This window comes from Clarias gariepinus, chromosome 19, assembly GCF_024256425.1.
Source record: "Clarias gariepinus isolate MV-2021 ecotype Netherlands chromosome 19, CGAR_prim_01v2, whole genome shotgun sequence".
Classification (NCBI taxonomy): Eukaryota; Metazoa; Chordata; class Actinopteri; order Siluriformes; family Clariidae; genus Clarias; species Clarias gariepinus.
In genome coordinates, this window is record NC_071118.1 from 4,305,804 (window position 1) to 4,332,098 (window position 26,295).

At 41.3% G+C, this 26,295-nt stretch overlaps 1 protein-coding gene across 1 annotated transcript in view; it reads left to right on the plus strand.

Annotated features, from left to right (window-relative positions):
• The window catches only part of adamts2a (ADAM metallopeptidase with thrombospondin type 1 motif, 2a), a 65,963-nt gene that overhangs the window by 14,614 nt on the left and 25,054 nt on the right, over positions 1–26,295 (plus strand). The window contains exon 3 of the mRNA XM_053478295.1: positions 9,722–9,890. Within this exon, the coding sequence (XP_053334270.1) occupies positions 9,722–9,890 (169 nt within the window). The remainder of the gene's footprint in view (positions 1–9,721; positions 9,891–26,295) is intronic.

Consider the following 26,295-nt stretch of genomic DNA (forward strand, 5'->3'; position numbering starts at 1 on the left):
TAGAAGATGAGACGATGCTCTATCGGAGTATTTTTAAATGTATTAGAATGTATGCCGGGGTTAAATTGTCGAAATCTTATGCAAAACTTTACTCACTCACTCATCTTCTATACCGCTTCACCCTGTATTCAGAGTCGCCGGGACCTGGAGCCTAATTTAGGAGGCTTAGGGCACGAGGCGGGGTACACCCTGGACAGGGTGCCAATCCATCACAGGGCACACACACACACACACGCTACGGGCAATTTGGGTACGCCAATTAGCCTAATCTACGTGTCCTTGGACTGGGAGGAAACCGGAGTACCCCGAGGAAACCCACCAAACACGGGGAAAACATGCAAACTCCATGCACACAGAGCCGGGAATCGAGCCTGGACGGGAATCGAACCCAGACCCCGGAGGCGATAGTGCTAACCACTACACCACAAAAAAAAAAAAAACATGTACAGCGCGTTAAACTGTTATATCACACAATTCTATTGGATATCAAATGAAATTTAGCCTTTGTTGTCTATTTATGTTTTTTTTTCCCCAGAGCTCTGAAACTGTTTATTCTTTTTTTTATCTCATCAAATACAAGTTGAATTTCTGTATTATGTTTCATACTGCAAGTAGATTAGGGCGACCTGGCCTTTGCGCTCCAGCATTAGCTTTCCCAGAACCTTTATCTTGCTCTCTGCTAGCTGCCCATTCTCTCTGTTCTTAGGTCTGAGAGAAGGTAAATGGGTTTAGGCTGTATTTTTGGAATGGAAATTGTCCAAATGCAAGCTGAAATAACATAACGGTCCTGGCCTTTCATGCACAGATAGTACTTTCAATGCATAAGAGATTGGAAAATCCATCAGTTCACATGAACCAAAGCTAGCATGACTCATACGAGGCAGAAATAATATGCACGAGGTTAGTGAGGTTGTTTGTCTTTACGGAATTTAATTAAGGTTATTGTAGCAGTAATAAAACAGCCGCGTAATTAATAGTCAGGTATAAGGGAAAGAAATGAACAAATACTGTAATTGAATCATAATATTGATGCTGAAAATGATTTCCATATGCATGATGAGCATCTGGATACAGCTGTTAGGTCTGCTTTGAGGAAGACATTGTTGTGATAATAAAGGAGACGAATCTCACGAAAGGAATTCGTTAAATAATAAGTTGTTTGCACAATAATACATCATCGCTATCAACTTCATGACCTTAAAAAAAGTTCCATTCCAAGCCTGCAGTCACGGAAAAATGTTCTCATCTGGAATGCAAAAGTGATTCAATAAAAACGTGAGCTGGATCGTGATATATTCATTTTCAAGAAAGGACGTTTTCAGAGCTGGGTCAGCCGAGCCTCGGGACGACGGCGTACATCGACCGAGTTCACGTCTGTAGTGAACAACTGTGATGTGTGTAGTCGCTGTTAAGCGTATCGTTTAAAAAAAAAAAAAAAAGAGAGAACCTTAGCTAAACCGGGCCAAGAAGAGTTTCAAACTGTTCAAGTCAAACTGGGACTTTTTGATTGTCCAGAATAACAAAACACAGCAATGAGAGTCAAAACAATATTTATTTCTTTATATATAATCCCCTGCTTCACTACATATTTCTGCGTTTCTCTAGTGCTTGGATACCATAAAGGTAGAATGTTTTCTGCATCGGAAACGCTAGCCTCCCAGGAACTCCTCTAAAACCCAAACATTTAGAAATGTACGGGAATGTGGCAATGACTCCCTTTAATGTGCAATGGCCTGTGAAAACAGAATGATTTTACTGATCGAACCAGCTAAGAGTCTCATCACCATTCTGTACTTGAAGTCTTCTGTAAATGTCAATCAGTTTCACACCGAATAATGGGACAGTCCCAGTTTGACTTGAACGCGCCTCGTAGAGTCTCTAGCGATAGATACAGTTACAAGTCGTGCACATTTTGAAACCACTCTATTCATTTCATGCCTTTACAGCCACAAAAAGCATTTTATCATTTTTTTTCTATATATTACATGTGTAGATTAAACGTGATAGAAAAGCCAGGTTTTGTTTGGGGTTATTATGGGGCGAATGTGGTCTACTAGACTGGTAAAGAAATGTAAATAGTGAGCGGTACAATATAGAAACAAATATAAACAGGTTATTTGGATTAAACAGATGATGCTTGTGAGTCAAATGAATATCGATACAAATACAGATACTGAGAATGATAGTTTCTTTATACTTCCAATATAGATCATACTGACGTCTTGTTAAAATCTGAATACGATAAGCAATTATATTTTGTCCGCTAAACAGATACACGGAGCAGGGTTGCGTTACACTCCAACTGCACAGTTAATCACAATTAATTAAACAATCGACGGTGCTTAACAATCTGTCTGCTTAAACTATAGTTGAGTAATTAAATATCGATTTTTATTGGCTCTGGTGAATTAAAGGTCCCGTATTTTGCTATTCCCTTAACAACTTAAAACAGGTCACAGAGTAATGAGATTGAGTTTATGTAAATAAGTTAATGCTGAGCCACGCCCATCAGGGTCTTCAATGAGGTCACATTAGGGGGAAAATTTTAAAAAGGTTTTTTTTTGTTTTTGTTTGTTTGTTTGTTTTTTATTTGTAAACACACATTGAAGTTTTGTCTAGATGTTTAAAAATGATTACGGATTGAATTGTGCAGAACAGATCGTTTTTAAATCATAGGCATTGCTTATACAGGCTTAGTTTATATTGGAAAGAACAGACTTGTCACATTTTCCACGTCAAATGATTTCAGGTTTATATTCTAATTTTATAGCATAAACTGTGCAGGGAAACTCTCTTGGAAAATATAAGTACCCTCTTAAAGGATTTTTTTCCAGCACTTTCCTTATCAAGTAATCTCTCAAACAAAACAATGTTTTGACGCGGTATGTTAAGAATAGCAGTAATTAAGCGTGGCAGTCGATGCTAGCTGCCATAACAGTGTGTGTAAGTGTGTATTTATGTATCATTATGTACAGAAAATGGCATACTGCTGTTTATCTGCGCTATAGATCACACTCTTTAAACAGCTGGCCTGCTGGGTTAAAAGCTAAGAGGAGTCTTGTTTATATGATGCTCAACCACACACACACACACACACACACACACACACACGGGCGTGTACACATTGCCTTTTTTTGTTTTAAATTATTATTATTTTTTTTAGTCTTCATTATTTTCATTGCTCCTCTGATGATGCGGCGTCTTTTTTGGAATTCCTGAGTGGATCCACGGTGGTCCAGCAGTTACTGTAGCACTGTCGCCTTGCACCTCCAGGTTTTGCATCTTTTCCCCAGGTTGGTGGGTTTCCCTCTGGTACTCACAGGTTAGGATAATTGTCGTTTCCAAATTGCCTGTAGTGTGTGAATGAGCGTGTGTGTGTGTGTCCTGTGATGGATTGGCACCCTGTACCAAGCCTGTCCTTTGGGATAAGCTCCAGGACCCACGAAACCCTGTTTACAGGATAAAGTGGTGTAGATGATGAGTGACGGAGTGGAATTTCTGGCTCAAACTTAAAGTCTCGGGTTTGATCCCGAGCTCAGGTTTCTGTTTGTGTGCTTTGGGTTTCCTCTGGGTTCTCTGGTTTCTTCACGCAAACCGCAAACTTGCTGTTTGGTGGAATGTTTATTCAAAAAGCGAAAGTGAATGTGTGTGTGATGAAATTCGGGTGTATTCCCATTCCATACACGATCTCGGAAAAGGTTTTGGTTCCAATGAGAACCTGAGAATGGAAATGGAGATTACTGCACTTCTGTTATTACAGTAGGGTTTTTTATGTAATATAATAGATATACAGTATTCTATAGATGTCACATCCAACATCACACCAGGTGTGTTAAAGCACCCGAAGAATGCTGCTTATAGAGATGTTTATTAGTTATACGTAGAGTCAAAAACTGCTTCTTCCTTCATCACCATCGTCCAACAGTTTTTTTTATTGGATTCAGGTCTGGAGAACTTTTGGTCACCCCTGTATGTAGATTTCTCTAGTGATTTAATGTCCGTAATGTCTGAGCTTATTTATAAAGTCTAATTTCTGGTTACAAAGAGTTAAATATTTCCACTTATTCCCGAATTTTGTTATAGATGGGGTATAGAACAGGTGACATGGTGATTTAGTGATTAGTACTGTAACCTTAGAGCTTCAGGATTGGGGGTTTGAATCCTCCCTCTAGCCTGAGTGTACGCTTTGGTGGAGTTCCTCTGGGTTCTCCATCACTGTGTCTGTAGCGGGTTGGGGTTGGCACCCTATCCAGAGCAAATTTTATAGCCCAAGTTCCCTGGTATAGGGTCGTGGCCCCTGGAACCTACACATGATGGATGGATGGAATGAAGTACCCTAGATACTGTATGATCATTATCTTTATTCCAAGAGCAATCCCGATTCCGTAATTGTTCGCTGGGTCATGAATGCCGTCCTTCATGATCTCTAAAACACACTTGAAAGTCCAAAGCAAAGAAAAAGACAATATCCAAAAGCTTGTGAGTACTTGTGTAGTGTACATCACATTTTCAGTTGCTAAAACAAGTACAGTGAATGAATGGAGTGAGTGAGTCACGGCTCTGGAACCATCAGTGATGCATTAGTTATGTTCATCAAGAATAGTTTTAAAGACCAAAGTGGCTAAGTCTTATACTAAATAACAGTTATTTTTGTTCAGGATTGGAGCTATTGTAGTAGATGTAATCTGTAACTCAGGTTTAAATCATTTACAAGGCATGTTCAAGTCAAACCGGGACTCGTGATGACCTTTTTTAGTGAATGAAGGCGTAAAACTTCTATAAAATGTCTAAAAATACATTAAGAACAAGAAGAAGGTGATGAGACTCTTGGCTGCAGTAAAAAAAAAACCTTAACAGGACAAATGTTTTAAAGAAAGGCTAATACTTTATCTGTAAATGACAACTTGGGGTTCGGAGCCCACTGGAGTCGTTCCTGTGAACATTTAGTGAGTGGCACACCTGATCCCTGATAATCACAGTTTAATTTCTCAAAGAGAGACGAAGAAATGAAGAGATGTGGGAACTGTCACATAATCATTTACCAACATCACTACTAGCACTGGGTCAGGAGGGCCACAACCCCCATACACCTCTCAGACCTCACTCTAATCCATTTCCACATGTTTGGGCCCTTGAAGGAGTTCCTGGGAGGCCAGGTAGATCGATAGATCAATGGACAGATCGAGCGATAGATAGATAGATAGATAGATAGAGAGAGAGAGAGAGAGAGAGAGAGAGAGTACTTTAATCCCAAAAGGAAATTGTATCAAGGGAGTTTAAATAAAGAGTCTTTTCACTTTTAAAACTGTTCTGTCATTCTGCACAATCAAAAGTCCCGGTTTGACTTGAACGGCCCAACTAGTAATGTCATATTTTAATAAAATGTAACACGTGATTTCAGGTTTTTGAACCAAAAACATTTTTTTATGAAGAATAATCTCTAAGCTCTAAAATCTTTTTGTTCGTCTTTCCTTTATATAGTCTTGCTTAGCGGTCTTATTTCTAAATTCTTGTCTCTATAGATTCCTCTATGGATGTCAAGTAATATTTCTACAAATTTCAATCACAAATGTAATTGTATGAAATGTGAACATGTACTGGCGGCACGGTGGGGTAGTGGTTCCCCCTCTCGCCTTGCATCTCCAGGGCCCGGGTTCGATTCTCGCCCCGTGTGGGTCTGTGTGTGTGTGCTTGGTGGGTTTCCTTCAACAGTCCAAAGCCATGCTAATTAGCGATCCTAAATTGCCTGTAGTGTTTGAATGAGCTGCCTCGTGCCCTAAGTCTCCCAGGATAGCCTCCAGCCTCCCTCCATGACTCGGTCTACAGGAAAAAAGTGGTATAGATGATAAATGAGTGAGTGAACATATACAGTACTTTAGTTTGAATATCTGGAAATGTGTTTGTCAGTTAAAAAAAAAGATTCAGATTTGGCATGATAATCTTTCCCCAAATGTATTTGTGTCTCGCTATAATTTATGAGTTTGTTTTGACAGAAAGATAAGAATACCATGATAAGATTGTGCACTCAGTAAATATTTTCTTTGGAATGATTTTCTTATTATTGGATATAGTTAGAATCGTTTCCTGCTTGGACCCGACTGTCTGGTCATGGCGCTCTTATTTGTCAGGCAAAACACAGCCGAAGATTTTGGATAAAACAAAAACAAAAACAAATGGAAGTGAATACGTTAGAGCTTGGGTTACCGTTGGGGTTCTTCCGGGGTCAGCGTGAGTTTCGTCTGGTTTTCCCCCGCGTCCCGAAACCGACCCATTAAATGGACAGCCTGCATCGGTGTAAGTGATGGCGTGATTGTGATTGTGAATGTGTGTGTGTGTGTGTGTGTGTGTGTGGTGCTCTGTGAATAACATCCATTTCAAGACCGGATTCCAGCCTCACTCCCGGGGTAGGCTCAGGCTTCAGCACCTCGAGACACCTGAGGCAGCCGGCAGCGTGGACAGTGCTGACATGACATTTGTAAAAGTGCAGACAAGTCCATTAACACAACAGGCTGACAAATACACACACACACACACACACACACACGTAGACAAAGCAGAATCCGTTTTGGCTTTCTGGTAAAAAACTTTCCTGTAACCTGACAGTCTTCAGAAACATAACCGTTCTCATTCCCCTCCCCACCCGGGGACGATCTCCCCGACTTCTCTCGGCTCGCCTCGCCTCGGCGCTGGCAGGAAGTGACTCCTGATAAAGAGCACTTGGACCCAGTTTACTGGTGTTGGCCGGTTCAGCCGGCCCCGCGTGTTCTGTTGGGAAGCCTGTGCTGTTTTTTGTCTTGCTGGTATAACTCACAGCGAGCGAAACCTTTTTTATTAACAATGCTGTGTTTAATCGTTTTTACATGCCTGGAAGCCAAAGCCTCGATGGATGGATAGATAGATAGATAGATAGATGGATAGATGGATAGATAGATAGATAGATAGATAGATAGATAGATGAATAGATAGATAGATAGATAGATAGATAGATAGATGAATAGATAGATAGATAGATAGATAGATGAATAGATAGATAGATAGATAGATAGATAGATAGATGAATAGATAGATAGATAGATAGATAGATAGATAGATAGATAGATGAATAGATAGATAGATAGATGAATAGATAGATAGATAGATAGATAGATAGATAGATAGATAGATAGATAGATGAATAGATAGATAGATAGATAGATAGATAGATAGATAGATGAATAGATAGATAGATAGATAGATAGATAGATAGATAGATAGATAGATGAATAGATAGATAGATAGATGAATAGATAGATAGATAGATAGATGAATAGATAGATAGATAGATAGATAGATAGAGTATGTACTGTATATACACTATGATGTGTTTTTTTTATTTAAGGTTTTTTTCTCCCCTTCTTTTCTTCTTTTCTTCTTTTCTTTCTTTCTTCATTTTTTTTGATGATGGACTATAATTTTAGTTTAACAGGATTTTGGCTCCATCCCCAAGCCTTCCCGATGGAAAGAATTTATCCTCTAAACCTCTTAAACTTTATACAAGTGTGGTGTTAAAACTCCTGGTGTGAGTTTATAGACTTTCCAGCTATGAACACAAGCAGTCTGATGATTCCGAATGACCGATCTAGCTTTTATTTCAGTGAATTAAAGGTGTTTTTTTTTCCTAACACATTGTAACAGTCTTGCGTTCGGTCCAAGCTCTGTAAACAGTGTGGGCCGCCAATATTAAACCAACCTGGACAAAGATGCGATTCTTCTTGTCTCATGTTACTTGTTTGTAAGTTTCTTCTGAATCCAGAAAGTTTAAGGATGTGGGATTTTGGATTGCCTGTATTTGTTATTTACTGTACGTAACCATCCAGTAGAATTCGTGAAAAATCTTAAATCCTTAAATGAGGGACAGTTTTATGTCTATTCTTCACTAGAAGGTACCTGTGGTTCCACCCATGTGAAGATCCTGATGCCCGCATGCTAATATTACCTTCCGAATGGAGTGTGTGGTCAACTCGCTGCCGCTCCTCAAGCTGCTTCCATGTTTTGGCAGATACTGTATATTATAACTTACAGTATGACATATATATAAACAAAATCGGTGTCAACCAAAGCAAAAATGAAAATAATCAGCAGAACAGAAGCTATCAATTGCATCAGATAATTTCTGTTTTTTTTTTTTAAATTATCAACGAAAATACGCAATAGCCTTACGTCGGTTATCTGTACTTCCACCATCCAACTGTTGTGACTGACGTCATGGTAGTCACGTCCCTGTAAAAGTTCCATAGCCTATAGCCATACCTGGAACACAACAGATAATAAAATCTACCGCTGACGTCTTGGACTTTCATTCTGGAAACTTCAAAAGGTCTGGCTAGCTAGTCTAACGTCTTTAGCTAGCTAGTGACTAACCTGTACGTGGAAATGCAGGTTGGATGTTGAGCTGTGAAATGCTGATATGTCTACAGGTTCTGACTTTTATCAGGGTGAAACCTGATCCTGATTAAGCTTTGAGTGCGTGCATTTGATTTTGAGTTAAAGTTGCACAAATGCATGTTTGTATGTTGGATAGTTTGTAAATCGAGTGTTTGTATGTAGGGGACTTACTGTAGTTTCAGTGATGCAAAAATTCAGTTTTTTTTTTTTTAAAGGATCTTAAGGCTATACTTTGTAGTGGTAGTGCTATAACCTTCTTCGGTGATGAAGACAACACATCTTTCTGATAAGGGACAGATACTGTCGGTACAGTGGATGAGTGCGAAGGCTGAACCTGAGTACAGCAGTATCGGTTTATGCAGCATGCGGCCATTTCCTTCATAATGAACCCTCAGGGGACGCGGAAGACAGTGAGGGAGGAGGAAGGGACAGATTTCGGTGGAAGATTTTTATTTATTTATTTTTCTTTCTGCGAGGCTAAGGTAAACGGCTAGCTCAGCGGCCTCTCCGAGTTATTAGCAATGACCTGGAAATGCCGGTGTGACATTAAGAGTTCTCGTTTGAACACCTTCAGAAACTCGAACACTAATCCAGACAAAGCTGACTTGATAGATCTGGGTTAAAGACCCCGATTTCTGGGGAAAAGTAAGCAGTGTGTAGGTTTGGAGTCTCCACTCTGTCCCACTGGATAGTCTGTCTGTCATTTAGTCACTTTGGGTTATGTCCATTGGTGCCTCGGGCAGTCAAGTATGTCTTCAAATGTCTTTCAGATGTCCACCATCAACTAAATAGAAGCAGAGCCAGACAGGAGCAGGCAGGTATATCAGCTTGTCAGTTCTTCAGTAGAAGACATTTGTATTGATCTCGTTTCTTGGCTTGGGTTTCTTTCTTCTTGTCTTTGACAACCTGTTCGGCTTTAATTGTGTAAACACGGCGAGCTTAAATTCGACACAGTGACAGCTTCTCGGGAATCTGTTTAGCGCGGCTTCGTTTTGGTCCGTAGCAGGTAGCAGTGCAGATTTTAACGATGGCTGCTGCCTCCACGCATGATTTAGGTGAAGACAGAACGGATCGATTCGAAGCTCGGGTTTCTTCCAAAGCGGCTGAAAATATGATATAGCGATCCTACGGAAATAGCCCGCTCTAGCCGCTTCACCTAATGGACTTTACATGCGAGCTTTGTACCCCTCTCTGAATGAAATGTTCCTTTCTTTCCTTTTCAGCCTTATCTCCATACAGCTTTTTATCTCTTTTATTTATTCACCGGCTCCTTGTCTGTCTCTGTCTCTCCTGTCAGGCGGGTATGATCCGCGCGGGTCAGGAGGAGTTTTTCATCGAGCCACTGGAGAGAGGAGGCGACATGACAGGAGAGGAGGAGGGTGGATCCGGGCGACATCACATCCTCTACCGCTCGTCTGACATCAAGAAACCAGCCATCAGTCATGCAGACTACTTTCACCCCAGAGGTCAGGACTCAGTGCTCAGAGCTCATGCTGATGCCTTGCGACTAAAGATTTATCTCTCTCGCTTCTTGCTTTTTTTCCATCAAGCCTTAAAAGAAAGACAGGATCGTCCCCGGGAAAGGGTTTAGGATTATATAAAAGGGCTTTCAAGTGTCGGATCTTAATCATAGCTTATTACCTTACATGGAGTAAATGATAACGTCTATTAACAACCATAACAGCAACAGCTGGATTCAAGTTTCTTAATAAAGTCCTAGTGTTTAATAATGTCTATAAAATTGTATATTTTTTTGCTTTATACCTGAATATGTGATGCAAGAACGTAACAAACCAGACCTTTCTTACCCAATATTCAAGCACGCGATATTATACCCGTTATCCTAAAACACGTCTTACACGAGCTTTACTCTGAAACGTCTACAGAACTCTACTGTAGGAACTTTAATAACCTGTAGTAGAATGACTTCCTCAGCATCTTCAACTGCTTTTGCTGATGCCGCCCACACGTCGTTAATATTAAGAAGCAGACTCTTGGCGCTCATTAATATTCATTAGCTGACTTGCAAAAGTTCTGAAATGTGGCAGGAGCGCCTCAGCTGTATTTGTTCATAGCAAATTATTTAAATGCTACGGCAACAGTATGTTTTCGAAAGCGGCTCAGGTGGGCTAGACTAAAATCAGGAGTTACAGGAGTGTAACGTTAGCTCGCTTGAGCTCAAATCCAGCTCACGACATGCTTTAATATTAGAGAAGCATGATGCATGCCGGTGTAGGAGAATAGAATATCCATTGGTTATGTTCGGTTAGGAAAACACCTCCAGGGATGAGGGTTCGAATCGTGCTTCTGGTGTGTATCTGTGTATCATGGTTGGTTTTCTCTGGGTACTAAAGTTTCCTCCTGCATGCTAAAGTTATGTGTGTAGGCTGATTGGCATTTCCAATTTACATTTAGTGAATGATTGGGTTTACCGGGTGTACCATGCCTTGTGCTTTGGGTTCCCTAGGATAAGCTTTAGACCCCTTGTGACCCTACACGACATACTTGGTTTAGATAATGAATGGATGGATGGAGGCCTCTCAGTGCCACAGCTCGCAGCTGGCACAGTAACGAGCTCGCCCTATGATCCGGAGATAGTCAGTTAGAATCCAATGCTCTAACCAGCCAGGGGACTTTGTGTTTGTGAGGTCATGCGGATAACGCTCTCCTCCGAGTGTGTTACGCTGATCATGACGTTTTGTGTCAGCAAGCAGTTCGAAAGTACGTGGTTGACTGACATCTTGTACGAAAACATGTGATAGCATTCGCCCTCGCTGGTTGGTTCTTAATGGAGGAGCGCTTTAATGACATCGGAACAGGGTATCTTAGTGGTTAAGGCATTGGACTACAGTTTGGAAGGTCCCAGGTTCAAATCTCACAACCACCAAGGTGTCCTTGTTGGGAACTGAGCAGGGCGTCCGTAACCCTCAACTGCTCAGATGTATAATGAGATAAGAATGTAAGTCGCTCTGGATGAGGGTGTCCGCCAAATGCCGTAATGTAAATTACATGGGAAATTGAAATAATGTAAAAAAAAAGATAATGGAGGAATGGTTGGAGGGATGGACGATGGATAAGGTACGTTAGCAGTGCAAGTAGTTGGAGACTCAAAAAACATTTTATTTAAAAATTAAATATTAAGAGGTTTCTTCGCCACCTAAATGATAAAAAAAAATTCACCTTTTATGTGTTTTTGCGAGTATAACATTTCGAGCACCAAAGAGCTGTGGCCAACGTCATGTGAGTTGCGCTTGTTTATTGTAACCGTGGGCCGATCACAGTTCAGTTTGCAAATAGTATGCAATTATACCTCTTTTGTGGCGTAAGAATTTTTGGTCATTTTGAATGACTTGTAAAAATACGAGACATTTTTGTCACCTCCTAATTGAATAAACCCCATCTAATAGTAAGATTTAGTGTCAGTAAGTAAAAAAAAAGAATTAAAAAAAAAATGATCATAATGTGAAACTGCCATACATGAAAATAAAAGTTTCAACTATGAAACTTCTAATATGTTCAAGAATGTTTAAAAATGCAGCTGAAGAATTAAGACAAGGTATTGCCAATCAGATATTATAATATTATATATGGTTGTTTATATCGGAATATTTTGGTCATTGATCTCATCTCATGGAAATGACAAAAATGATTGAATACAAATATTTTCGACCCAAACCATTGCTCAAATCAAGATCAGTAAATTAGCAAAAATTGTAGAAGGTCAATGCTGTGATGCACCAGAATATCCAGTGCTCATGAGACCCAGCAGGCAAAGAACTCACAGCCATCGAACCCAGTCTCCAAACACCCCAGATCGCAATCTGATCAAACCACTCCGAAACCATGGAGGCCCCACAACCCACAGGACACCCACAGAGGCCCCTGTGGAGCCCCGCCCGAGGGGCCAGAGCCATCCTAGGTGGTTTATTGTTAATGATTATAAGGTTATCTCTGATCAGTGTATTTTCCTGTGTTACTGATGCGTATAGAAAACTAAAAAAAAAAAAAGGAATAAAAAAAAGGCCAGGGCGATTAGGGGTTTAAATAGACATATTAAAAGTATTTTATAGTAAAGAATGTAAAATTACTGATGAATTCGCAGAAAAAGAGTATTATAATAAAAACCTGGCGACTACTCTTGACCTTTCTGATTTATTTATTTTTTCAAAGAAACCTGTTTCAGCTTAGCTCAGGTCTCTGGGGCTGATGCATTTCTCTACATGCATTACCCATTTCCGCCTCTCTCTCTCTCTCTCTCTCTCTCTCTCTCTCTGTCTTGCTTTGAGTGCATTTCCTTTAGTGCACTGTGTGTGAGAGGTGTGAGAAAGGACCCCAGAGTCATAAACTTCTCTTAGAGAGACTCACCTGTCACTCAGAACGTCGCCTCAGGGGTTCAGCTGGGGAAACGTCGAACCTCGGTTTGTCTTAAACTCACCCCGCGTTGAGTGCTTTTTTGTCACTTGTCTTGAGGCTGTAATAAAAGAAAAGTTATTAGAGGGAGGAGTCACCCGTTGGCCGGTGCACACGTACACCGATGTTACAGCTGGGGCGTTCGAGTCAAACCGGGACTGGTGATTCATTCCATTTCTTGCGAATAAAGGTGTACAAAACAGATTGAGGTTTAGAGAAGACTTGCGGTGATGATACTCTGTACAGTCCTGACCTCGCTCTTAATGTTGGAGTTCCTGGGAGGCCAGCGTTTTAGACATGATGCAGTCTGAGGCGGTCAGATCATGGCTTCAGCATACTGAGAAAACATTATAGCGTGATGGAATTCCAGCACTAGTGGAAAACTAGTTCTGCACAATCAAAAGTCCCGGTTTGACTTGAACACCATGATGGCTATCATACGCATTTTAAACAGTGTCTCATTAGGGATGTACTGTCATATCCTCATGCTGGAAGAAGCCATGGGTAAATTGTTTCCATAAGACGATGCACATGATCAGCAACAATACTCCTGGTTGACTGGTTTTGATTGGTTTTGGCACCAAGTAAACCTTCCTCATACAGTTACACCACCACCGCAAGCGTGAACTGTTGTGTCCATGGCTTCATGCTGCTGATGCCCAATTCTGATCCTGCCCAGCATGCCGAAACCGAGATTCATCAAATCATGAGATCTTTACCTGTTCGGTTTTTCTGAGCCTGTCCCCAGTGCGGATTCTTGTTCTTGGCTAACAGGAGCTGAACCCCATGTGCTCTTCTGCTGTTGCTGCTCAACCGCTTTCTTCAAGATGATTCGTCATGCTTTTCTGCTCACCGTAACATTCCAGTCGGCCTGAACCGTGTCCAGTCTGGCCGTTCCGATTCCGATTTCGTGTTTTGGATAAAAAAATCCCATTAGACCATAAATACTTAATACTCAAGCCATATAGTACTGGTTACTACGCCATGCCACAGTTACTTCATGACTAATAATAGAATATAGAGCCACCAAGATCATGTCGATTCTGATGTTTTCAGCTTTTGTCTTGTATCTGCATGTTCTACCCCATGGTGCTGATCCTACAGGATTGTTAATTGGAAGATATTTAGAATGTGATATTTAAAATAAGATCTTTAATGCCATCATGGCTGCTCGTACAGTACTGTAGTTGTTTTATGTAGTTCAACCCAGTCTAGACCCATGCTGTAGTAAGTGGACACCATGACGCGTCATTACGATGCACCTCACTGTTTGCATCCCAGATTTTACTCAATAAAATATCTTCAGACTTGTGTGTAGGGTTTTATTTTTTTTTTTCCCCAGCACCCAGATTTGGATGAGCAGATCTGTGTCATCTGTGTGAGTGTGAATGAGGGGCTGAAGCTCATACTGAAATCCAGCAGAGGCATGTTGCAGCCAAGCCTGGACTCGGGCAGACAGTGTCTACGTGGCAGATCTGATGGGATTTTAAGCTCTTCTTGGCGTACGTGAGAAGGGCAAAACTCAGTGTATAACTTGTGGAGGGGAAAATTGAGGCAGAGGGAACAAGGACAGGTCAGGCTTTAAAAATGCCTTTGTTTTTCCGCTGTAAACATTCAGAGCTAAACTACAGGCTAACCAGAGCAATTGTCTTTGTTTAGGTCCTTCTGGTCGGAGAAGTTCATTTAATTTCTTTTCAAGCACTGTTTATAGCCCTGAGTCACATTTTACCACATGTGGTTTTGAAAGAAAATGCCTGAATTCTGGGAGTTTCATTATGCATAATCTAAGAAGTGTACTTTAACTTAGTTGAACTTTTGCACTTAATAATTATTATTATTATTATTATTTTTAATAATTCAAAATAAAGTCGTTGTAGTAAATAAATATATCAATATATAAATATAATACAATTAGGTGGCCTTACACCTCCAGGGTCGAGGGTTCGATTCCCGTCTGGGGTCTGTGCGCATGTTCTTCCCGTGGTTGGTGGGTTTCCTCCGGGTTATCTGGTTTCCTCCCATAATCCCCAAAAACATGCTGATTAGGCTAACTGAAATTCCCAAACTGCACACGCATGCCCTGTGATGGATTGGCACCCTGTCCAGGGTATTCCCCACCTCCTGCCCTAAGTCTCCCGAGATAGGCGTCAACCCCCCCACGGCCCTGTATACAGGATAAAGCGGTAGAAAATAAGAATGAATGAATATGTAAAACATTTAAAGGTGATTTATTTCCCTTTTTCATGCAGAAGTATTTACGCTGACTGATTTGTCACAGAGATCTTCAAGGAAAATGATTAGCAAGTCAAAAGTCCTAAACACCTGGAGACGGAAGATATAACAGCAGGAGCTTAAACTTGCACTTCGTGTGCAAAATCTCGCCAATGTTGCTGAAATAAGGTGATCGTACTTCATTTAAAGAAGCAGAAGTGCGTCAAAACCCTTCCAAAGAGATGTAAAAGATTAACATCTCCAGTTAAAGGAACCACTACAGTCAGGTTATTGAGTTGAAGGTGGGGGGGGGGTCAATACTTTTTATCATCTGGGTGCTGTTGGTGTTACTGGTTTATAATAATAAACAATTATAATAATAAATAATTATAATAATTTCAGTGTGATCTCAAATCAAGAATGTGTGACATGCAGAAAGTGAAGAAATTAGGATTAGTATCAGTTTAAGGTTCTTAAGGGAGTCTGATGGTCAACTCTATCTAAGTAACTCATCACTTTAATGGTGATTCAGTGATATTCATGGTGTGGATTAATTTTCTGTAAAAGCATTTTGTAGGTGGCATGGTGAACACATGATAGGTGGCATGGTGGTATAGTGATTAGCACTGTCTCCTTGCACCGCCAGGGTCCGGGTTCGATTCCCATCCGTCTGTGTATGGAGTTTGCATGTTCTCCCCGTGCTTGGTGGGTTTCCTCCAGATACTCTGGTTTCCTCCCCTAGTCCAAAGACATGGCACTTGGATTGGCACCTGTCCAGGGTGTACCCCGCCTCGTGCCCTAAGTCTCTAGGATAAAGTGGTATAGACAATGAATGAGTGAGTGTAGTTGTGAACGAAGTCACAGTTTTACATTTGTGCCATCGTTCTAATACGTTACAGTGCTTCCATAGAAACAGAACATTCAGAGGGATTAGTTTGGTGAAAGCTATACAAAGTCTAAGTCTAAAAATAAATGGATTAATAGAAAAGGCTAATTAAAATCTGCCATGTTCTGATCTTTTTTTAAACAAGTTAACGTAAGTCTTAGAGGTCTTTGAAAAAGAGATGGGGAAGAATGTGTTCAGCTATGAATCATGATCTGTTTGTATGATCACCACACTGACTCCAAAAATGTATAAAAAAAAATCAGGATTGACTGTTGACCCGCGCGCTTACTGGCGAATTGAGTTTTGGGAATTTGGAAGCGTTCGAGGAGGTAAAACGTTGGCGCTTCTTTATAAAGGATTAGCATTTTCATCCTGTGCGGTTAATTTAATTTTAAGCTACAGTAAATGTTTAACATTCACGATGGCTTAGCGCTTAGCATTGTCGCATTGCACCATCAGGGTCCAGGTTCGATTCCTGCCTCTGTGTGCATGTTCTCCCTGTGCTTGGTGGGTTCCATCTGGGTACTCTGGTTTCCTCCCACAGTCCAAAAACATGCAGATTATGCTAATTGGGATTACCGTAGTGTGTGTGTGTGTGTGTGCCCTTTAATAGATTGGCACCCTGTCCAGGGTTTGCCCCGCCTCATGCCCTAACCCTCCTGGGATAGGCTCTAGGCCTCCATGCGACCCTGAATACAGGATAAAGTGGTGCGGATGATGAGTAAGTGAGTTAAACTCCTGTATTTGCAGTTAGTTTGTATTGTTTAAAGGCTGCCTTTGGCTTTCTAGTGAAAAAAATTATGTTATAAGTAACAGGCGACATTTATTTAATCATTAAACGTGTTTTTTTTTTCCTCCCGATTTTTTGTCATGTACAATTCCTCCCGTCACTAGGGGGCTCCCACATTAAGCTACTTCAGTCGGGAGGGCCAAAGGCTATCACATGTTTCCTCCGAACCACGTGATCCCAGCTGACCGCATCTTTTCGAACTGCTCACTCATGCCCCGCTGGGGGCGGAGTAACACACTCGGAGGACAGCGCTATCCGCTGCTTCCGCTTGCACGAGCTCACAGACGCCCTGATTGGCTGTAGAGCCGTGATTAATGTGGGAGCACTGAGTACCTCTCACCCCTCCCCTCTGAGAGAGCTCGGCCAATCAGCTCTCTCTGGACCTCCGGCTGCGAGAGGAACCAGCGATCTCCGGATGATAGGGCGATATAATATTGAATTGAGATATGTATAAAATCGTGATACTTATAAAATCGCAATTTTTAATTGAATCATTCTAGCCAATCAGAATCCAGGAAATGGAGCTTTTTTGAAAATAGGGTTCAGTCTAGGCCCTGTGCAGACTCCTCCCACTTTTTTTCCCCTTCTTGCCTGGAAGGATGTCATAACATTCCATGGAGAAAGAAAAAAAAGGGCGGGATATTTTTTCCCTCAACATATTGTGTAACTGTTGATCTGGTGAAGCTCTTTGTTTTGAGATGACATTCATGGAAGGAGTCTCAAGTCTCAAGTGTCAGGGCTTTGTTATAAGACGTCTTCTCACATGGGAATGTGTTCAGGGCGGAGGAGTTTGTGCTTTCCGGTCTCTTAGTAACATGACAAGCTTTTTTTTCTCTCTCTCTATCTCATTCTTTGTTTTTTCATAACAGCAACATCAATTCTCGCAGATATTCAGTAAAACAGCGTTAATCAGTTTAAAGGCATGATGTCATGGAGGAGGAGGAGGAGGAGGAGGAGGAGGAGGAAGAGGACAGTTTGGATCGCGTTTGCGTGAATGAGTTTCATAGAACAGCATGGCCTGTAATGGTATTCCTTACTCATTACTTATTACACACTAAGTGTGTCCTGAACCTACGCTGAGTGAAGTCCTTGAGATCCTGATGGGAAATGAGGAACGGTTTGATGGAAACTGTTCACCGCGATCACTTACGCCTTGTGAAATATTTATAAATAAGTATAAATTTATAAATGAAGTTTACTACGAACGAGGAACAGGGTGATGAACGTCCGGCGCGGTTGGGAACATCGCCGCAGGTGTCGTGTGTGGAGTGGTGGAAACATTCGGAAATGTTTGAAATGAATAAGTGTGTGTGTGTGTCTGTGTGTGTGAGAGAGAGAGAGAGAGAGAGAGAGAGAAGCACATGTTCTTCATTTAAATATCTTCTCATCCTGAAACGAAAACATTCCAGCAGAGAAGATTTCTGCGTGTCCTCACCTTCCCTCTCTAACACACACACACACACACACACACACACACACACACACACACACAACCTCAATGTCTTCTGCAGATGGCACCGTGGCCTTTTGCTCCTGCAGCGGCCGTCTCAGCACTGCTCTTTCCATTTCGTTCGTCCCGATATCTCAGGCTGAGACTCCCGGCTTGATCTACGGTGCGCTCCAGAGCTGTAATTACTGAGCCCCGGTGGCGCTCTTACGGAAAACACAGTAATTAGGATTATTTTCTTGGGCCTGTGTTGTGGCTGAGGGTGATGTTGGTGAGCCGGTGTGAGTCTGTGAGTCTGTGTGTGTGTGTGTGTGGCGTGTTTAATGCAGCATGTGCACGTGCATTTGTTTATGTTTCTGTTATCCGGAATACATTAGGATGTAAATATTTCCTACTGTAAACAAAAGGGTATACAGTAGCTCACATACCCTGAACAACCCCAATGAAAATGCACTAAATTTGTGTTTATAGACGACCTCACTTATTAGAATGCTGGTGTAGAACCAAAAAAAACAATAGACTTCCTGCCTTGTACTGTATTTCATTTTGTCTTGGGACTTAAACAAGCCAGTTAGACTTTTTGTCCCAATAATATGACCTCATATGAGGGAAAAGCCTCCCCCAGGGTGTTGCTCGGCTCTGCAGTGCTCTAAAGGGGCGGGGCTCGGCGATAGCTCATTTACATAGACACTGAAGCACTGAGGGGTGCAGACTGTATAAGGATAAAATGACTGTGTAAATAAATCAATAAAATGACTATTAAAAAAAAGTTGAGTGGTTTTGAAGCTCTACTGTGGGATCTCTGGTTGTCATCATCTCGTCGAAATCTAAAATCCTAACAGGTGGCCAAGTGGTTAAGGCGAGGGACTAGCAATGCGTCGGGGGTCGCGCAGTACAGGTTCGCATCCTGCAGACAATGATTACGTAATTTGGGGGCAGTGGTGACTCAAATATTTAAAGGTTCTTTAATGTTTCTCAAATATTTAAAGGTATTGATCAGTAGGTTGGAGGTTTGAACCCCAGCACAGCCAAGTTGCCACTTTTGTGCCCTTGAGCATGGCCCTTAACCCTCTCTGCTCCAGGGGCTTCTCGTTGTCTCCTGGCTGACCTTGTGCTCCGACCCCAGCTTCCTAACTGGCATATGCAAAAAAATTATAATTTCAATGTGCTATAAGGTACGCGTGATAATAATTAAATATTGTATATAGAGTATTCAATTACAGTATTTGTTATTTATTATTATTTTGGCTGACTCTATATATACACATTTTAGGAAAATAAATACTTGTATAAATATTTGAATACAAAATGTATTGCTATCCATTATATATTGATATCTTTGACAACAATATGATAATACAATATTCATCATATATATACATCAGACTATTTTTACATACATACACATACAATATACATCCACAGTATATATATATACACTTACAATACTTTGCTTACAATGACTCCCGTTAGCTGTTTAGCTAAAGTGATGCAGAGCGGTTTGGCGCCTGCAATACATCTGTCACTCAAATCAGCCACGCCCCTAATTATGCAAAGCTTTAATATAATTTTAACTGATAAAATATTCACCCCGTATAGTCGCCATGAATGAGAAATCTATCTATGGAGACACAAAATGTTTTTGTTTGTTTGTTTGTTTGTTTTTGGCTGTTTATTTCTATTGTAAAGTTGCATATTTTTAACATGGGGATTGACTCATTTTCTGAGCAGTTTGAGGAACTGCGTGTTTTGGCACTTCCACATCGACTTCCCCTTGAGGAGAAGTTAAACAGAGGGAGTTTGAGGGATAAAACAAATGCATTATCTGAGACATCTTTCAGCTGGAGCATTAGCGCGTGCACACACACACACACACACACACACACACAGTTTGCGGGACCCTTGAGACCTATGTTAACCTGTTACGGAAATAGTACTGTAAAAATATGCGACCTTTAAAATATGCCCTTAAATTTATGCACTCAGTTAAAAATTTATTAACCGTAAAAATGTCAGGACGTACACTTTGATCATGCATTAAAAGAACACTGTGATTAAACTTAATAATAATTGTGTGGTTTAAAACATCAGCCATAGCATTGGCACTGATCAGTCATAACATTATGAGTTCTGACACCTTTCTATCAGAACCTGCATTAAACTTCTCAGAAATTTGAGCTACAGTAGCTCTTCTAATGGATTAGACTACACGGGCCCATGACCTTGTTGCTGGTTCACCGGTTTTCCTTTTTTCTGGACCCATTTTTGGAGTTTGATTGGGGTTCGATTCCCGCCCGGTCTGTGTGCATGTAGTTTGCATGTTCTCCCAGTGCTTGGTGGGTTTCCTCCGGGTTCTCCGGTTTCCTCCCACAGTCCAAAGACCTGCAGATTGGCGTTCCCAAATTGCCTGGAGATTATGAATAAGCGTGTGTGTGTGTGTGTGTGTGTGTGTGTGTGTTGATGGATGGGCAACACATCCAGGGTGTACCCCGCCTTGTGGCCTAAACGTCCTGGGATAGGCTCCAGGCCACCGCGACCCTGAATACAGAACAAAGCGCTATAGACGATGAGTGAGTGCGTTAAAGTATTTTTAATTAGCTGGTCCATTTAGCAATTTCAAATCTGACTTTATTTTCACTCTGTACTATAATAAAGATGGAAGTTTTACATCCTACTGGAATAAATCCTACAGCACATGAGGCTGTGGAAGTGGGAGTACCTCGGAAAAATGTAAGAAGTCGCCTACATTAGTCTGTTTCCCTGTGAACTCATCGTGATTAAAACTTGACACCCTTCGCATGCCTTTCGTCTTGTTTCTATAAACCAAACATCAGGCAATTTGCTCAGATTTATTCCTTGTTTATTTTTCGACGTCTGTTGCTTGAGCGGTCACATCTGCCGGCCCTGTTCGAAACGCCAAGTTATGGATTTTGTTTTGACTCTCGATGCCAGTGTCTGCGCATCCATCTGGCACGTAATCTTCCCGGACTTCTCCAAAAGCCATGTGTGATACTTGAAGACCTCTGGAATGTAAGTGTGTGTGTGTGTGTGCACAGTATCATTCTCTGGTTATGTGAGCTTTCTTTGTTTTGTTTTTGTAAGTACAGACTTAAGTGTCTTAGCAGAGAAAGTTTAGGAGAGCTAAGACCTCACATAGATCAAATGTAGGTCAGAGGAGCACGGTGCGACTGGTTCAGGCAGACAGGATGGTCACGGTTATGAAATCGTGGTGTGCAAAAAAGCACCTTGACTAAAACTGGACATACAGTAGGCAAGCCAAGGCAAGATTGTTTTGGTGATATATAGTTTTTAACTTTTTCATTTTAACCCAGATCACAATTTTGGATTCCCATATTGATGTTGCAATCTTTCGCGTCTTCCGGTTTTCTCCCACACTCCAAAGACATGCAAATTAGGTTCATTGGCTGTAGTGTGTGAATGTGGCTGTAGTGTGTGCCCTACGATTGATTCACACCCTGTCCAGGGTGTACCCCACCTTGTGCCCTAAGTCTCCTTCGATAGGCTCCAGGCCCCCCGCGACCCTGTATACATTTATTTAGCGGTACAGATGATGAATGAGTGGGTGATTTAGTAGTGGGCGAGCTACACACGCAAATCAAATGCTGCCTCACATATCCAGGGTCCAGGTTTGATTCCCTCCTGGTTCTTCCCGAGCTTGGTGGGTTTCCTCCGGGTACTCCGGTTTCCTCCCACAGTCCAAAGACATGCACATTAGGCTAACTGGCATCTCCAAATTGGCTATAGTGTGTTTAAATGAGTGTGTGTGTGTGTGTGTGTGTGCACCCTGCAATAGATTGACACTCCGCCAGGGTGTACCTCGCCTCGCACCCTAAGTCTTCTGCAGTCCCCCCGCAACCCTGTATACAGGATAATGCGTTATAGATGATGACGGTGATGTTTGCATATGAAGTGGTAATGTGGTGCAGTTCCTTTGTAATCCTACAGGTGGTGCTCTCTGAACTTCTCACTGGCAGGCATTGGCAGGCATTATTCCCTAAATTTGTATCGCAATGAATAATCGCATAATGAATCGCAATACATATCGGAAACATCGTGATAATATCGTATCGGCCGCTCCTTGGATGGTCTATCGCTTATAGATATGTTGTGTTTATTATTATGATAATTATTGTTGTAATAATAATATTATAATTATAATAACAATCCATATCATCATTATAATTTTGCCCATAATCATGCATCCCTACATCGAGGTGTTAAAGTCAGTTCTAAGAGTTCTAACCAGGTCTATCAGTAATGCTGTCACAGTAAAGGCAGACGCAGCCTTTTGTTCAGCGTAGCACCTATAAACACATGGCCAGCCCTTCTGTAGCTTTCTATTTTTAGGATTTGGCCGAGCACAGAGTGGTGCATTGAAACCTTTTACCCTTGAAATATGATGACTGTGGTGACATTGTGATACCCGCTCGATCGTGGGGTTTGCCTGTGCTGAGCTGGAGCATTGATGCTACTGTAGGAACATCGACGCTGGTTGTAAGTTTAAAGGCAGTGCCTCAGGTTGTCTGGATTATCTGATTTCCCGGGTTACATCACACAGACGTAAAAGACTTTAGATGATCATGTGACCGTTGAAAAGTTATATTAATTAACGCAAAAAAATCTACGTTCCCCTTCACAAAAAGGAAAAGGTGAGGTGTCAGCGCATCTTTGCGTTATAATCTAAATGAAAGAGAGGCGGGGCTTCCAGGCATGGGATTAAAGAAAAAAATTACTTTGGTCAAATCTCTCCAGATTCATTTAATGTTTTTTTCCAGGTTTCACTAATTAAAAATTGACTTACTAATACTAAAATTGTTACTATAATATTAAATATTCTATCCATCCATCCATTGTCTTTATCTCGTTTATCTGTCATTCAAACCCCCAACCCTGAAGGTGCGAGTCAACAGAGCAAACCACTAAGGCATTATTCACTTCTGTTATAATATTTTGTATTACACTGCACAGGCAAAAAAAGGCACACATGGTAATATTTCTCTGGACCGCCTTTTGCTTGATTTATAACCATGGTGTAGTTTTTATACCATCTAGAGTCTTGTATCGATGATGGTAGAGTCAAACCGCCGCGTAAAGCCTTCTCCGGCACATCCCAACGATTCTGGATAGGTTTAAGGTCTGGACTCTGTGGTGGCCGATCCATGTGTGAACTTATCGTCTATACCGCTTTATCCTGTAAACAGAGTCATGGGGGGCCTGGAGCCTATTCCAGGATACTTAGGGCTTTCCATTACAGGGTGCACACACACACACATAGAAACACATAGAACGCCATATAGCCAGATCTGCATGTCTTTGGACTATGGGCGGACACCAGAGTACTCGGAGGAAACCCACCAATCACGGGGAGAACATGCAAACTCCATGTCTACGGAGGCGGGAATCAAACCTGTCTGAGGAATAGAACCTGGACCCTGGAGGTGCAAAGCGACAGTGCTAACCACTAAGCCACCCTCCCACAATTTGAACTTGAGGAATCCTGTATATATCCTGTATGAAATTATTAGTATTTTTTTTTTTTACACATAACATTGCTGAACCTACTGTAGACCTGACCACCTGAAGCAACCCCAGATCCTAACACTGCCTCCATAAGCTTGTATGGTAGCACTAGGCATAATGGATGCATCATTCATCCTCCTTTTTTCCTATTCTGACGCACTCATCACTCTGAAACAGGATAGATCTAGACTCATTAGATCATATGACATTTTTTCCATTGCTCCACAGCCCATTCTTTATGCTCCCCGGCAAATAAGTGTAAACAGCAGTAAGTGTTTATTATTACGTCTACGCAGCTGTTTAGTCCCGATCCCTTGAGTTCTTCCTGCATTGTGCGCGTGAAAATATTTTTACTTTTACTATTAAGTATAGACGAGAGTTCTGCTGTTGTTGTTGTTTTATTTTTAAATGAATTGATTTCAGGAAATGTCTTCTGACATTGTTGCTTAAGAAATGAGAAGCTCCTCCTTGCATCAGTTAGGGTTAAATAACTTGTTGCAGCTGAAACATCATATTAATCTCTGCAGTAATTATCCCGTGGAAGGTTCTTAACTATTTGCTTAGTGAAATCCAGATGGTGTTTGCTTTTGTTTTTTTGCCCGGGAAGTGTATAATACATTATATTATCAGAGTAAACATGTACATGGATCAGCGTAAAATCATGTAGAGACAAATATATCATTAAATTGCAAGCCTAATTTGGCGTAACAGGATTTTTGAATGCAATTATGTGTATTGGCGTGAGAGATAATAGAATATGAGCTGTCCAGACTAAGAATTGATGATATATTTGCCGGGTTTTTCGGGAGCGTGCTGGCACTTGCAGGTAGAGCGTTTGTTGTTGTTGTTGTTGTTGTTGTTGTTGTTGTGCGAATTCCCTATAGTTTGCAGGCTTGAGCTGATAAACTGCTGACTTCATCAGGTGTTTCAAATCTTGCCTTCAAGCATCGAAAGCCCTTGTGAATACACTGATTCATGGTCTTTGCTCCGATGTAAAGGCAGAGGTAAACACACCGGTACCGGTTTTACACGGTTGGATGATGTCTATTTTTATAGATAAGAGCTGTGATGAGCATTATGACTTATTGCAGAATATTTCTTTCATTAAATCTGACAGCGCTGTTTTATTAAAGGAGTATAATGACCCGAGCTTTACTTCTTGCGGAAACTTGATCAGCCTAAACCCGTCTTATCTGCAGCCTTCAATTTGCTTGCACTCCCTCCTTTTAATACTTAATCACAGTGCTTTTTGGGAGTAATTCCGCAAAAACCAACGAAGCCGTAGGGAGCGTTTATAATGCGCGCAGCGGTTAATGTTCAGACAGCTGCTTTGATGATGGATTGATGATGCCTGAAAGAGATGAACTCATTTAAACCACACCACACTGCAGACATTGTGCTGATCAGAGGTTGCGAGAAGTCGGACCGTTCCCAAGGAATTCGCGAATCTGAAGTCATTATCAAAGCAATCAAAGCTCCTCTTCGTCATTCATCATGGTGCGTGCATTGTTTTGCTTCTGCAATCCGAACCAGCGTTATTAGCCAGGAGCATCTCGGTCTTAATCACATTTATGGTCAGCATTTACATAAACGATCCCAAACGGCCTGTACTTGCGAGGTACTATAGATTAGTCATCGGTGGTAGGTGTCAAATCGACCCACCAGCATTTAACCAATAGGATTAAACAGCTGAGCATTAGTCTAAATTAGGCTAAAACGGTCGCTCCAAGCTGGTATGCTAATACGCCCGCAGTCTGAGAATCAGAAATGCTGATTCTGAGAAAAAATTTCCAATGAGGTTTTTTTTTTTTCTTTTGAACGCAATTTGTATTCATGAGCTTATACACTTGTTAGCATTGTTTACTATGGTGCTAGCTTAGCTCAGATAGGGCTAGGTGAGGTCGAACCCAAACATACACTGATCATGACCATTTTCTGATAACCAGGTGAACTGAGCAACATTGAACATCACCTCAGGATCACCCATGTTCACGGAGACCAAAGGCCAGCTCCATCTGGGCTGATCCCAGGAAAAAAAACTAATGCTGCACAAAATTCCTGAAAACAGTCAATGCTGGATACGATAGAAATGCACCAGAACACCCAGTGCAAGAGTTCAATGTTGTTGACCCGGCGCCAAATTCCCCAGACCCTAATGCGACTGAGCATCCATGGAATGGGCCCGGTAGGGAAAGAGCCCAAGGCCGCCGACCTGGCCTCCAAATTCCCCAGATTCCAATCCGATCAAGCACTCGCGGGATGCACCGGACAAACCGTTAAACTGATTTGCAACGATGGAATTTTTTAAAGGAATAAACAAATAAAATGTGATTGAATGGCAACAAGCACTAGTATCCCATTAAAGCAGGAATGCTCACTCATTAAAGGAAGAGCAGCAGAGAATGGGCAATGACAGGGCGGCCAAATTGGGCTAATTATAAGAATAATAATATTAAACTACAGCCACCAAGATGTTTTATAGCAAATAATCAAAATTAAAGCTCCATAAAAACAAAATGTCCAGTAAGTGTAAACAGCTACTTCCAATGTCTTTTGACGTAATGTTTTTTTGAACCCTTGTCCTTG